General features: G+C 42.7%; 1 protein-coding gene across 1 annotated transcript in view; it reads left to right on the forward strand.

The window, feature by feature from the left end:
* The first annotated feature begins 2,493 nt into the window (after positions 1-2,493).
* C17H3orf20 (chromosome 17 C3orf20 homolog) overlaps positions 2,494-16,075 on the forward strand; it is a 53,056-nt gene continuing 39,474 nt past the window's right edge. The window contains exons 1-8 of the mRNA XM_032784284.2: positions 2,494-2,923; positions 4,073-4,183; positions 4,929-5,051; positions 5,991-6,093; positions 7,603-7,794; positions 10,768-10,920; positions 13,993-14,113; positions 15,340-15,471. Coding sequence (XP_032640175.1) covers positions 2,494-2,923; positions 4,073-4,183; positions 4,929-5,051; positions 5,991-6,093; positions 7,603-7,794; positions 10,768-10,920; positions 13,993-14,113; positions 15,340-15,471 — 1,365 coding nt within the window. The remainder of the gene's footprint in view (positions 2,924-4,072; positions 4,184-4,928; positions 5,052-5,990; positions 6,094-7,602; positions 7,795-10,767; positions 10,921-13,992; positions 14,114-15,339; positions 15,472-16,075) is intronic.

Raw genomic sequence — 16,075 nt, forward strand, 5'->3', positions numbered from 1 at the left:
AGCACACTATGTCTATCATTCAAAGTCACACAAGGAGTCTCTGGCAGAGCAGAGACTTGAACTCAGGTCTCTTGTCTGCCAGGTCTGAGCTTAGTGCACTGCTAGACAACGCTTCCTTTAAAGGCACTATGTAAATCAGCGAATGTAAATCATAATTTGGAGAAGAAGCAGAGATTTAATTGGATCTGAGCAGAACAGCAGCCAGCATGTTTTAAATGTTGGCCTCAACTTGAATAACAAGTTGTTCGTTATTGTTTCCTTTGAACTACATTCACGTCTGTTCCTGTTCTATGTTCCTATTTTGCATCCCATTTTAATCACTGACATAAAGCTTTCCACCATCCCTATTCCACTCAGGCTTCCTGTTTTCTGGACCTTTCTGATTCTTGGGTATATGTGACTTGGGAACTGTAATGTCCTGGGTTTGGTTCTGAAAACTTGCCTGAAAAGCTAGACTTGGAATAAAATAGAATAACTGAAGGCAAAGGGTACAGATTTCCCATCTTATATAGTAAAAATGGCAGAACAGAAATTAAAATGAATGTAAAAATTTATCGGGAGTCAATTTGCATGCCGATGTCTGGATTAGCTAACCCCTAGCCAGCCATAGAAATTTGAACTTTCATAAAAATCAGACTGACACTTCATTAGTTCCAGCTGAAAGTTTACTCTGTAATTGAGAAAATTTGCTTCCTTTTCCTAATTAACCCAAATGTAATTGATCTTTCACACTGAGGCACCTGCAACTATATTTGGGATAAAAGTAACCACTACCACTCTGGAAAGTTTAAAATATCTTTAGTTCCAGGATGATACCAGATTTAAGCTCTGCCACTAACTCACTCAATGGCTTAATCTGTGGCACAGATACCTTGCAATAACCACCTTTATAAATTCACTAATTAATTAATGGGAAAGTGCAAGGTGATGGTGGTCTTATAATGCATTTTGGTCTCTTGAAACCCAGTCTTTGCCTTGGACAACGCTGTCATCAATGTGGTAAGATCGGCATGTTCATGTTGAAGAGGTGTGCTCACCTCCTTGCTTCTTAATGACCTAAAGTGTTTATCATCTCCTTCTCCTCTTCTATTATTTTTTGCCTCCTTGCCCCTTCTGTATCTGTAATTCAGTCTCCAGGACCCGTACAGTTCTCAGCATCTCTACTGAGTGTGCCAACAAGAGTACCTAACTTTGGGAACTGATTCTTTGAGGTGCATATCTGTGCAGCAGAACTATGGCAGTCAGTTTACTTCTATATCACCAAAAAATTGTCAGAAGATAATAACTGAAAAGAAGGCCTAAAAAATAAATAAATGATATTCAGTGTATCAGATAGTTTAGTATCCAATTGTGCACCCAATATTTCAAATGTCAGTACTATGATTACACATAAGTATTTGTGCATGCAATTATCTAATTAAATACACGTGTGTACAACATCTATATGATTTCTGCATACAGGTATAGCAACTGTCTATGCAAATTAGGGATACAGCTGTGCCTTCATTTTGCATCTACACTTGCATACCTCAACTATGAGAATCAAACCCTATTTTTCAGTTGATCTAAATATGCACACAGAGTTAGATCAGGCATTAAACACATAGTACTGGCCAAACAAATACTCATATACTCAATTAAGAGAACCTGGTGTAGCCTCATGTATACAGAACAGGGGTTGTCAAAATCATCTATAGACGTAATCTGATGTTTATGACAAGCATTGCAGTTTGACAGCTTCTGAGACCTGGTACCACAAATGACTTGTATTCAGATAACTCTTTTGATATCTCATATACATTTAAATTCCCTTTGCTGTTTCAGCTGCATATGATATTCCCATTCACTTTGTTCTTCAACTCAGACATTGCACTAGATTCTGTTCTCATTAATACTAATATAAATCAAGCTGATTTATCTAAGATACTTGTAACATTAACTTTTAGAGGCCAAATCCAGAGTAGATCCAGTGCATCAGGATTTGGCTCACTGTTCATAAATTTGAATACATTAATTTTAAAAAGTCAAAACAAGTCAAGTACATAGCAATTATAGCTATCTTTTTATTATCTTTCACCTTTCTACGTCTGTTCTCTCCCATGCTTTACCCCATCCTTCGTTTTGATGTGGCCAACTTAAACTGTAAACTCATGCACACCCAGGGCATGCTTGAAACAACAAGAAAAACAGTCTGAAATTCCTCCGTCGAGTTAAATAACGGCCACATTCCAACAGAGGTGGCTTCTTTTCAGTACTGGGGGAAGCGATCCATTTGCAAAGCTTAATCCACTTCACAATCCACCAGGATCAATTAATACCTTCATCAGTAAACTATTAATCAAATTTAACCATTACTAACACCTTTTACATATTCCTTTTGGTCACCTCGTCTGCAGCGTAGGCCTATGATGGAAGATAGATTTTGTTTTATCATCTTTTCCCATAGATCACATCCAATGAAATACCCACAAGTGAAATAGCTACATGGGTGATATGAGTGCCAAAAGAAGTGATGCCAAGTTATATGAAAAGTTCAAAGTGACAGCACCGGAAATGCTGGCCCAAATCATCCAGGTACTTGCATTATGCCATAAACTGGACATCCATGTGCCACGAGGGGTCAAGAACCTCTTTGAGTTCACATGGGAGGAGCTAACAATAACGACAGAGAGGAAAGTCATCATTGGAGAGTACTGTCCTGTTGTCCATTTAGTCCATACCATGGAAACATCTTTCTCTAGCACTACCTACAAGAGCCATACACGGAGGAAATCTCTCCCCAAAAGCACAATATCAGAGCCCAGCTATCTGTCTCCTTCAGCAGAAAATCAACAAATACTTCTCAAGTTCCAGCAAAGGTCAGTCCACCTGCTGAGCGAACTCCTCAAGCTGAAGATGAAGGCGATGATTGATTCTGTTACTGGTAAGGACACCTCAGTTACCTCTAGTTTTCTTTCACTACATCGACAGAACACAGCAGTCACCACAATGGAACCTGTCCCTGGTCTGGGAAGCTATGCTAGAACCTCTATGGTAACCCCTTGCCCTCATTAACCATGTTAAAATATGATTGTAGCAAGTGTGCTTGTGACCCTAGCATGGAGAAGCCCTTAGATATTCATTCAACCTAGTTATCTCTACATTTGTTCAATGCCTTTGAGCAGATAAGGCAATTCAGGTAACTTTCTACATAGTTGTCAGTCATAGAGTTTAAGGCCAGAAGGGATCCACAGATCATCTAATCTGACCTCCTGCGCATCAGACCACTACCCACACCTAGTTACTCTTGAACTGAGCCCCATCACCTGGATTAGACTGAAGTCTTACAGCCATCTGGAGCAAGGCCACTCGGGGCGGGGGGGGGGGGGGCAAGTGGGGCAATTTTCCCCGGGCCCCACAGGGGCCCCGCAAGCCCTGGCCCAGCGGCGGTCCGGGGTCTTCAGCGGCATTTCGGTGGCGGGGGGCTCTTCAGTGCTGCTGGAGAGGCAGAGCACCTGAAGGCCCCCTGCCACTGAAATGCAGCCGAAGACCCGGAGTGTTGCCAGATGAGTACAAGCGCCGCAGCTCCCCCGCTTTGCCCCAGGCCCCCTGAATCCTCTGGGCGGCCCTACTCTGGAGAGTAAACTATTGTGTGCCACAGGCAGAGAATGGGAAGGATCTAGGTGCATCCATGCCTGAGGCCCCTGCAATGGCAGAGAACCAATGTGGTGAGTGTGCCCAGATGAGCCTAGTAAGCAAACACTCCCCCCACCCACATGCTAGAGGAAGGTGAAACCCCCCTCTCCCAGGTCCCTGCCAATCTGACCTGTGAAAAACTTCATTCCCACTCCCTAGAATGTGATCCCAAGCATGTGAGCAAGACCCACCAGCTAAGCATCTGAGAGACACAATTTTCTGTACTGCCTCATATGTCAAACTTTTTGAATCACATCATTATTGGCTCTAGAGGAAAAAGCATATTAACACTTCTATGCACTTGTTATCTTAGGGAGAAACTCTAATTTATTGATAGAAGATGACATTAACAGGAAGAGACTTCTAATTTTTTTCAACTTGATTTTTTTCCCCTCAGGATGTAGTTCCGATGAGGTTACCAGAAAGTTTTTGGAGGCAGGTCAGCTGCTATGTCCCAAGAACCAGGAGGAGGCTGCTGAATTAATGGCACAAGCACCCAGAAAAAGAGGTGGGGATAGAAAATGGTATCCAGGTTTTTGAAGGCTGTGATACAATTGTATCCTTCTTATGGGAAATAAAATAAATAAGCCTAATAGTTTGCCTGTATAAGTGTGCCTTTTCTTACAAGGCTCTCAAAAGGGATTTACACATGCTAATGAATTCTCACAGTATTCCATGAAGGTATCCATTTTACAGAGAGGGGGAACTGAGGCACTGAGAAATTACTTGACAGAAAATTAATGGCAGAGCTAAGAAAAGAACCCAGGATTCCTCAGTCCTAGTGCCCTCCTCTGTCCACAATAAATAGATTTCCCACCTCTTTAGTACTATTCACTGTACTATATTCATTATTATTAAGGGCTCCAACCAAGTGTGGGACCCTACTGTGCTAAACTGTGAACAAAGAAGAGCTCCCAGGCTACATAGGCAAGACAGACAAAGGGCGTGGAGAAGGAAGTATAACCATAATCCCATTTTACAGATGAGGCAAAGAGAGACTGAGTGACTTGCTCAAGGTCTTGCAAAAGGCTATGAAAAGTGGGGAATTGAGCCCAGATCGCCTGAGTCCCAGTTCAGTGCTTTAACCCCAGAAACATCTTTCCTTTCTTCCTCCAGCCCCGGGTTTATGAATCAGGCTGACAAGAATTGTGACACAACTGAGGCATCTGTCTTTATTTCCATAGCTAGTTTCATTTGCAAGCTCTTGGTTGGTTGGTTTTAACTTCTAAACCCTGGTTTCTGCTTAATCCCAGTGTCACACGTCAGCTGCAAGCCCATCCCTATTTCCTCCACCATTCAACTAATACATCAAGTCTCTGTGTCCTGCCTCACCTTCTCACTCGCATCAAAGGAAAACAAACTACCAAAGGCCCCAGGTAAGCGCGATGCCCTCACCATGAATAGCGAGTGCTTCAGCCAAAAGAAAGGCCCATATAGGAGTTTGTGGCAGCCAGGGTGGGGGAATCCCTCATCTGCATTATTAATATCAGCTTCATTCCTGACTACAGTCTACACAGGCAAATATACCAGCAAACAATGGGAGATGCTATACAGCCTGGGTGAAGTTTTGCCCTGAACTATCCGTCTTAGGTACATATATGGCTCCCATTATTATACTAAGTGCCTTACAATCTTTTTAACATATGTATTTACCCACCAGTGCCCCTTTGAGATAGGTCAGTGCTATTCTCTCCATTTTACGGATGGAGAAGTAAGGCACAGAAAGGCTAAGTGACTTGTCCAAGCTCATACAGGAGATCTGTAGCAGAGCAAGGAACTGATCCCACATCTCCGACTTCCCAGCTAGCAACCTAACTCCTGGATCATCTTTTCTCCCCCCATCTAAACAAGCAATCTTCAGGATCTTTTTATTCAAATGAATGTAGCATTGTGTTCCATTTTGGTATTCTACTTTTTTCCCCTTCAAGGCTTCTTCCCAGAACCCCTTTCTAGTGTTCCCATGTGTGTATTGCATATATTGACTTCTACTTTATTCCATTACCAGTTACAGCTGCTTATAAATTTTGTCATGAAAAAGGAGAGAACATTTTCATGAAAACTATTCCCATGTTTCAGATGGCTTTAATTACAGTAGTGTGTAGATGTGATGAAGCAGGGGCTGAAAAGGGTACTATGGGGGGGGGGGGGAATTAATAAAGCTTTCTGATAGGAACAACTTGTCTATGGTGAAAAGGGGGTTAATGTAACCTTAGCTCCCCCATCCCTTTGTGCAGATTCTCAGGGCAAGGGCAATAAGAAGGACAGTTTAGGAGACTGGCTGCTTTTAGTCTTTGTCTCAACATTTACTTTTGCAGGTTCCCCTAAATTCAAACCTATGCAGGAAGCAATAAATGTTGACCATCAGCATGACCCATGCCCTGAAGCCAGGCAGAAGCTCAGAGAAATGTGCCAACATATGTAAGCATCTCCAATGACCAAGGCTAAAGCCTAAGGCATGGGTGGGAAAAGGACTAAGTGGTGGGATAGGAACACAGAAAAGTCCATGTCAGATCAGATCTATGGTCAGTCTTGTTCAATATCATGTCTCCAGCAGTGGCCAGCAATAGATTTTTTGATAGGAAGACAACACCATAAGGGACAATTATGGAAAAATCCACCCACAGGAGAAGTTTCTTCCTAATCCATCTCAGTTAGTGGCTGGTTTACATTGAAGCATGAGGGCTCATATCTCTAAAACTGTTTTTGGCTGGTAGGTTTCTCTTGTCTGATTAACTTCAGGTTCAAGGAAATAGGCATTTTAAAGAGTTATGTTTGTTTATCTGTCACAACACTTCGTATTGGCCATGGGCTATAGGCCCTCCTTCCCAGGTAGCTGACTTGAATTGAAAGACTAGAGTGCCAGCAAGGTTCTCTGGAAGATAACTTCTCACAACTTCCAATCTGCATCCCACAACAGTGTCAGAGGAGGGGAAGCAAAAGGTTAGTTTTTTGAAATTGAAACTGCAGGGGGAATTTATGATGACACACTCTGTAATTACCCAAATTGGAATTGATTGAGGATACTATGGTTAAGGCTTCTATTTGTGAGAAATGTTCCCTTGGAACTTTCCTGACCACAAGAAGATAGTTGGTTTTAGACCCTATTAGAAATGTAAAGTGGGGGAAACGATCAGTATCAGAAAATGGAAGGGGATGAATTCAGTCAGGGAATAGAATGTTACTTTCAAGATGTAGAGTATTACATCACTGGGGGGCCAAAAAAACATTAAAACTATAGCCAACAGAGTGCTATCGAAAGAAGGAATGGGTGGTTCAGAGAATTGCTAGTGAGGAATGAACTTTTCATGTCTATATTGCCAGGCTGGTAGTGGTTACCATTGGATGGCTAGTTGGTGACCAGTCTCTCATCTGGTTCCCATTGGCTAGATATCCACATGACAAAACATTGGCACTGAAGGATGCTCTGTGTGGTAATCCCAAAAGAGAGGCCAAGAACTGACTGAAAGAGCCCTTGTGATTGAACATCCCTCTCACTTCTAGAGATGTTCCCCCCCCAGGTCAGGGATGGAGCACGTTAGCGAGTGGAGAGGCTTGGCAGTAGCTTGCACTGTTTCTCATTGTGTGTTATTTGTTTTGTGGATGCATTTCTTTTTATCCGTTACCTTTCAGAAGCAGGAAACTTGCTACTTTAAAACAGACGGAGAGAGAGAAAAAAATTAGTAAGATTCTTCAAAAAGAAAAGTGGACAGAGCCCTTTCTTGACAAAGGAGTCAAAAAAAAAAAAAAAGCCTGATTTGTACAGTAGTAATTTCAAAATAAATGCAGAGGGCCAGACCCTCAGCTGGTATAAATCAATGAAATCACTAGAGCCACACCTGTTCATGCCAGCTGAGGGCCTCGCCCCCTGGCTTCATGAATTTGGACTGTTTCAGAGACAGACAATTCATTTATTCCTGTTCACTTTAGAGAGGAAGAGAAGGCTGCAATGAAAGCAAAGGGCCATACCAAGCCCCTAATAGTGCGAAACTATGCCACTGTGCTCGGGTCACCGTCCATCTCCTCTAGAAAAGGTGGGCAGATGGTCCCACTACCAACAGAACGCAAGCCTAAACCACCAAAGCTCTATTTTGCCTTTCCTGATGGGACAGCATTTATTTTGTATCCTTCTACTGAAACCAAGGGAGAAGGGTGGGTTATAACGGGATTTACAGGAGATGCTTCTTCTGTGCCACTCCACAGCCACAAACTGGTCACTTAGTATCTGGCCCTAGATTAACATAGGCTCTCTCGACACTAATCCCCCTGAGCCATATAGTAGCAGCACAAGTACGATTGCCTTTCCTTGGTGAAATATCCAAATGTACAGTACACCGTACAAAGAACGAGTTGCTGAGGGAGCCAGGCTTTCGGATTAGTTCTCTATGGATGTCCAAAGAGGAACAAAATATTGTAGATAGTTACTGAATGCTCATACTAAGGAGAAATCAACCCCTGGTACATCTGAGAGGAAAATAGTGTTCATACATGATTTAGATATTTTTTGGTGAGGGACTGGGAGGGGAGGATTTATAGTGGCAAGATCTTGAAATGGAAGGAGAACAGTGCTTTTTCATGGGTCTAAGAGAAAATTCAGACTGGAAAGTGATCAGATTTAGTCAGGCACACACACACACACTTCTGACTGTTACACACCCTTGTATTACATAACAACCCAGGATAACATAGTTGAGAGAGAAGATGAGTTCTCCGGATGCTTTGAGGCTCAGTGGATTCCTGCAGGCTACTTTGATCTGATTTCCTGTAAGCACTCAATGGCAGATTAACCTTTCCTAGTCCCTCAATTGAAACTAAATTGTGCCACTCTTCCAGCATAGCCTATTGATTTGTCTTGATCCAAGAGATCAGAGAGCCAGCCAATGGATTCTACCAGAAGGTGTGCTCAAGCCACGTTGAAACAAAAAGTGGAAGCATGGTCTATAAAAGCATTGTATAGCATTTGCTTTGGTTCTCTCCTGACTGCTGGATGAAGTCCCACATTTAGGACCTAATCTCCCTCTGATTGAAGTCAGTGGGAACTGGAGAAAGTAATTTGCTTTTTCCATGTCGACATAAGAATGGCTATGCTGGGTCAGACCAATGATCCATCTAGCCCAGTATCCTGTCTTCCGACAGTGGACAGTGCCCCAGAGGGAAAGAACAGAACAGGTAACCACCAAGTGATCCATCCCCTGTCGTCCATCTTGTCCTTACATGAACCATTGCTAACAGCTAGGGATGGGTGAATGCCAGAAGACTCAACTGTTTGGTTTACCAGGCACTAAGAAGCTCAGATAGTCAGCCAAACCTCACCTAAGACATCCAGATATCATTGGCCAGCCAAACTGTGATGTGAATCTCATGGGAGCAGGTGATTCCTGGGGCTTTTTCCTGGGCTGGAGAGACCATAAGAAAATCCCCTTTTGTGACATTTACTACGGTCACACTTAAAATGTTTCTATTCCTTTTAAAGATTTTACTGGCCAGAGAGAGATTTCTATTATAACTGGTGGAATCTCTCAAACTGGTAGAAAGTGCAACCACTGCTGGCGCTCAGATGCCGGGATGATTAAGGTAGTGTAAACATTTAGATTAGACAGATGGAATAGATTACATTAGATTTTGTCCCTTTTGCTTCTGGTCCTAATTACGATCAGGCTGCTCAAAGACATTTAAAGGTATTATTCTTCATATGGTAGTAGCACCTGGGAGCCCCAGGCCTGGAGCAGGACCCCCCTCTGTGCTTGGTGCTGTACAAACTCAGAACAAAAAGATGGTCCCTGCATGAAAGTGCTAACAATGCACTTTAGTACGTTTAGAAATGTAACCAGGCTGGTTTGAATCCCCAGATAATTCCAGTTCAGGTTCAAAGAACACTCCAAGTTTTGGATCCATTTTTTGTGCTACCCGAGCAAGTTTTCCCAATGCTAATTGTAGGCCGGTGATTTTCACTGAAAACCCCTTTGCAGAGCACAGCTGGAAACACTGGCGTTCAGCTGCCATTCATAATTAATAACCCTGTCCATCCCCCAAAAGACTCTGAAATTGTTGGGGATACTGGGGAGAAAAGCAGCTTCTTGCCCAGCATAATTTAATTTTCATAAATTAAACTTTCAGTTCCAGTCCTTCAGGGAGTTCACAGACTGTTAAGAGGCAAGAAGGGACAAGAGTACTGTCTGAACTACCACTGAATCCCTCACTCCATCTCGGAGGCAATTTGTGCTCACTACCGTTCAGCTCCTTTGTAGTTCAATCTGTGATAGTTTCCCAAGAGCTCATGTGCAGTTTGACCTTTTGACTGAACTGGGAATTAAGAATTTAAAGCTCCTAGTCAAAAAATTCATATCATTTCTCTAGTTTCAATGAAGCCATTCATCACGTTTTATCCAGTCTCTGCTTTCTAACACCGTATATAAAACACAAAGGGCTCATTTGGCGACATGCTTCCTTTCTGGATTCTGTCTCTAGCTCCTCACTTTGGTTAAATGAATCAATCGCTGCAGTGTTGGTTGTGAAGACGTCACTGAATTAAGCCCTTAAAGAACTGGCGCTCGAGCGAGAGACAGACCCTGTGCTCCGTCAGACAATCTTTATTCAGCCTAATCTCTAATAGTTTAGCAGCATGCACATATCATCAGTACTAAGGAACTAACAAACTCCTTGCTCGCTAAGGAAATTCTCTTGTTCCTTAATATTACAAAAGTTTGATCAAAAGTATAGCCCAAAATCATAGATCTCATACTGTGCCCTGAATATTGTCAAACTCTGGTTCGAGTGGACATGTGAGTGGAGCTGGTTCCAGAAATGTAGGGCAAAGGTATTCACTTAGAGGCTATTATGTGGTCCAGAACTTATGCTTCTGCCAGGGTATTGTGAGCTTCAGGAAATGGGGCTGGTCTGATGGTGGGGAAAGGAGGGGAACAAAACAAATACAGTATGATTGCCTTGGAGGCCAAAAATGTCCTGGGTACTGTGAGGTCCAAATGCACGAACTGGAGCTGGTGCTACCTATAATGTGGCAAGATGTAGTTGGGCAGAGCATCCCAGAAGGTCTCTTATATACAAGTGTTGACAGTACTTAACAATATGTATAAGTTACCCAACAGGAAATATTGCTGCTTGCCAGTTCCCCATGTGCTGTGTGGGAAAAACAATCACCCTTCTCTTTAATAATGCTCCAAGTCTAGCTCTTCTGGCTTCTTTTATAGCTGACTATCAGGCATGTGTGCGTTATTCCTTCAAAGCCAGGTGAGTGGATTATAACCTCCTTCTATAGTGTAGATAATATGTGTGCGGGGGGGAGGGGGGCAGAATACCGATGCCCATTTTCCAGAGCTGTTGAGCAGCTTCCATTGAACCCTGGGAAATGTAGGAATTCAACACCTCTGAAAAATCAGGCCAGGAGGATCTAATTTAAGCAATTGACTGAGTGCCCAACTACCAGAAATGGTGGCTTATTGCACTGGTATAGATGGTGGTGGAAACAGTGGATGGAGCAGTAAACGATACAGTGGCATATATCAAAACCAGATTGAAAGAAACAAGAACCATAGCTCAAACACAGAAGAGCATCTTTCGTGAGAGAACTTAAAATATTTGCAGCTAGCATTGTAACCTGTGCAGTACATAAAGGGAGAAAGCCTACTGATGCCTAGTGCATGCAATGACTTTCTATTACAGGTGCAACCCTGTCAGAGCACACAGCTGACAAATGGCAACCCCAGGGGTTTTAAAGCATCCAGAGGGCTGATGGGGAGAAGTCTTTCTAAACTGTAACATTTCATGGTCTGAGGACTTGCCAGTGCTCTCAGATTTTGATTTTTAATACTTTATGATTATTTATTTATTTGTATTACCATAGCACCTAGCAGCCCCAGACTTAGATCAGGACCCCCTTCTCTAGTGTATCAAACAGATGCTGCTTGTCTTTACTTTCAAAGCCCTTGCAGGCTGTCAAGGCTAAATCCCCACTCTGTCACTCCAAGTGCAGTAAGTGGGGGCCCTCAAGGATTTTAAAAATTAATACTGGCCCCTCCAGGCTTGTATTAAACTCCCAAGGTTACAGTTTCTCTCTGACCTTGGCTTGGTAAACACTGCCACCACTCAAATGCAAAAAAACCCCTTTGAACTCAGGAAGGGGCACTTGGGAATTCCGTGTCCAGTACCCTCAAGCACTTTCACACTCTCCCCTACAGGGAAGGGCTGAGAAAGCCACAGCTAATTTCCTTTGTTTTCTATCAGCTAATCAAACAGCATATGCACAAACCTCTTAGGACACCAAAAATCCAATCCTGTTCTTTAAAAAGGTAAACTTAGGCTTTTTGCTTGATCTTAAAAGATACAATTACAAAAATTAATCACCCAAAATAGCTTTCTTGGGGGCTCAGCTTAAAGGTTGCAAGCAAACAAAAGCATCTGGGGTTAGTACAGAGGAGATCCACAAGCCAAAACAAAAAATAAACCTGATAGCATCTAACTAAACATTCCCTATCCAATTAATTTCTTCTAGGTATGGAACATGAATTTTCATACCTGGTTCAAGCCTTACACAGCATTGCTGCTCTGTCCCTGCAGCTCAGAGAACAACAAACAAAGGGAAAGTTTCTTTCTAAAATTTAAAAGTTCTAGCCTTCCCATTGGCTCTTTTGATCAGGTGTCCACTCCTTTCCTTTCACCTGTGGGCTTGTTAACCCTTTACAGGTAAAGCAAGCAGAGAACAGACACCAAGAGGGATTTTACAGCTAACTGGCTGGCTGGATGTTCATAAACAGGGGCTACCCCTGCCCTCCTTCATTTATCTCACAGGCCTTTCCCCATCTTCTGCTCTGGATGTTCATTAGACAATGTTCCCATATCAGTTCAAGAAGAGGTGTGCAAGGACATTTTAATTATTAGTGGGCTATTTTGGTGGGTTCTCGTCAGTTTAGGCCTCAATCCTGCAAACACTTAATCACCCAAGTAACCTTTATGCACATGCGCAACTATCCCAGTGACAGCTCATGCATAAATTTACTTATGTGCTCAAGTGTTGGCAAGACTGGGTTCTTGGTAATTCTGTATTGGTTCCATTTGTGTTGTGCATAAGACTCTACACTCCTGGAGTGCTTTCCCATCTGAGGACACCAGCATACTTTACAAATATTTCCTAAGTAAGCCCTGTGAAGTAGTCATTATCATCTCTATTTTACACATGAGTAGGCTGAAGGCACAAAGAAGTTAAATGATTTTCCTGAAGTCACATAGTGGGGAGGTGGGAGGAGAAAGCTGGTACAAATTACCAGGCCCTGGTGGTCCGGAAAGGGGCCCAGGGCCCAGCTTCCCTGGCTTTGTCAGCCCTGTGTAGCCTGATTGCCCTTGCTGGGGGGGCCAAAAATTTTTTTTCACCGAGGCCTGAACCCGCTCTCAGTGGCCCTGCACATAGCTAGTTGATGGCAAACAAAGGAACAAAACCCAGAGGTCTCAATTCCAATCAAATGGTTCCTTCTCATTAATAATAACTGAATATACTATAAAAAGAGTCTGCTATTACTAAGGGTAAGATTCTATCACAGAGGTCACGCCGCATAGCTGGCCGGCAGTCAGGCCTGGGGTCACTGAACAGCTGGCCAGTGGTCAGCCCCGGGGCCGCTGAACAGCCACCGCCAGAACAGCAGCAGCGGTCAGTCCTGGGGCTGGCAGAGCAGCAGTCCCCAGCCTGCGGACCAGTGGCTGGGGTTGGGTCAGCCCATCTGGGGCTGAAGCAGCAGTGGTCAGCCCTGCCAGGGGAGCTGTGATGGAGCTGGAACAGCTGCAAGCCCTGGCAGTGCTCTGTTTGTAAAAGTCAGGGACAGGTCACGGGCTTCCTTGCAATTTTATTTAGTGCTCACAACCTGTCCCTGACTTTTACTAAAAATACCCATCACAGAATCTTAACCTGACCTTTTACTTACCATTTATGATGATCATCCTCATCATTCTTTCTTTAAGAAAGATAATTAATTCTCCTGACCATTAGTCTTTGCACAGAGTGGTATTGGTGCTTATTAATGGTGTATGTAAAAGTTGAATACCAGTGGGCGTAACTGATGGTTACAATGCAGGCCATAACTCAGGTAGAAAAGGTCATCAGAGAGCTGAGCAATGTGTATGAAAGGGGAGGGGAGCAGAACAGAGCAAAGCTGTTGAGTAGTGAAGCCCAGGGTTGCACTGGTTTTATGTGATTCTCCGTAAGAGTGTAAAGATCTTCGTTGAGAATTCTCCCTTGAGTGTTGGATGTTTATTATTATCATTCCATCCAATCAACATAAATCTAACAAATACTTCCCTTTCTGTCCTGCCCAGCTGTTCACTTGCACTGATGATGGATCTTGAAGGAGGAGCAGTCAGGGACAGAGATGGATATTTGACTCACAAGTGGAGCTGGGCTTCAAAGACCCAGACTTTACAGTCTTTAGAATTTCAGGTACAAAACTTAACTCCCGCTAAGTGCCAATATTCACAGATCTAACAGAGTCAAAAATTATGAACATTCCCAGACTATACACTAGCTGTCTGTGTAGTGTGGTTTTGCACCAGGAACACCTTTGATCCTGTCTGAGTTCTTCTGTTCGATGTGATGATGGTAGATGCATTGTGTTTTATTTCTGCCTATTCCCTTTGATACTACTTTTGCACCCAGACTTAACCTGCAGATTATTTCTAATTTGTCAAACTTGCAATAATATGGCCTTGGAAAGATGTAACTTGTCATTTCAGTTTCCGGCTATAGCTTCTTGGAAAAGATGGGCCTGTGGCATTATTAGTTTGAAAAGAAGCTGTGCGCTATCAGACTGAGGAGACCTTCATAAATTCAACTAAAATTTCCAAAGTCTCCTAAAGGATATGGGTGCCTAATTCTGATTAGTGTTAATGCAAGTTGGGGATTGGTCCTGGTTTCAGCAGGCGGTTGGACTAGATGACCTCCTGAGGTCCCTTTCAACCCTGATATTCTATGATTATATGAAATTTGGCATCCAAATCACTTAGGTGGTTCTAAAAATCTCAGTTGAATTGTTTAACGTTGACTCAGGACAGGTTGAATGGACCGAAGATTTGCGAACCAGAAGCTTCTTTGGTTTGTCCTCACGGAAGAAAATGTAGCTGACGCTAGGCTATCTCCCAAGAATTAATTGCCCTGTGATTCTAATTTATTTCTGTTTGAGGGCGTTCTCCTGGAAAATTGCAGACTAAAGCCCCAATCCTGTGAGATGTTGTTCTGAGCACCCTCAACTTCTGGTCTGAATGAAGCATGTCAGAAAATCACATCTGAACATGTTGGAAATCACAACCCTGTGGGACTGTGACAAATTCACTTAATTTAACTTTGAGGAGTTTCTCATACTTCATCTCATTTTACAGAACCCTCTGCATTTCTTTTTAGTCACAGTTTTGACAGAAGAGAGATTTTCCCTTCAAAATCATTTGAATGTCTGCATATTTTCAATATAGAAACCTGCCCTTGATTAAGAAATGAACTCAGTTGTGCGCTAAGGAGGCATAAATCCTAGCAAAATGTGTTAGAGGTGTTTCACAGACCTGGGAAGCTGTCAGGTGAAGAGATGGATAAAAATCTCCTGGAGTACCATGTAGTAGGACAATAGTGTCAGCAAAAACTAAGGCTTAATTTACCATGTCCATTATCTTCCTCAGATAAATGAACAGCTAAAACTGAAGGTACTTGGTCAAAATTCCATTACTCTTTCTTTTTCCTGTTTGAATGAGACCATCAATATGTCTTTGTCAACAGCTCCATGCGCACACACCCCCAAAGCTAACAAACGGGTAAGCAGCAGTCATGCATGTATGAATTACATCCGAAAGGATGGCTGATGGGTGCCCAACTAATTGCTAACCAGTTTTAAATTAATTAACCAACCATATTATGTGAAATATGGCTAAACTATTGCTGTTTTCACTGACTTAGTCAAGCCTGTTTACCAGAGTGATAAAATAAGGACAGATTCTAAACTTGAACCAAACATAAAATTTGTTTTGTATAATGGAAGCCATTAGAACTCCCAGTGTTTGTTCATCTCTCCTTCTCTCAGGCTTTTCAAAGGTGCAGGTCACCATGAGACACAGTGCAATTACTAAGGAGCTATCTCCTCTTCTAAGAATAGGAAAGTACGATAGTCATTGCAGGGGACTAGAGAGGCAAATGTTGAGGTTTTAATGGTATCTACTCTAGTTTTAGATAAGTTCAGTTAATATTTTGAACTATTGTTTTGCACGTGACTTTGCATTTCTTGATTTTGAATTGACCAGAAGTAGAAACGATTCAGTGTCAGGCCTGATCCTACATTCCTTGTGTACCCCAAACACCCGATGAACTGTCAGACTGTACTGGTGCTGCACCTGGTGTAACTGAGAAAGGGGCAAAGATAAC

This window comes from Chelonoidis abingdonii, chromosome 17 (genome assembly GCF_003597395.2).
Source record: "Chelonoidis abingdonii isolate Lonesome George chromosome 17, CheloAbing_2.0, whole genome shotgun sequence".
NCBI lineage: Eukaryota > Metazoa > Chordata > Testudines > Testudinidae > Chelonoidis > Chelonoidis abingdonii.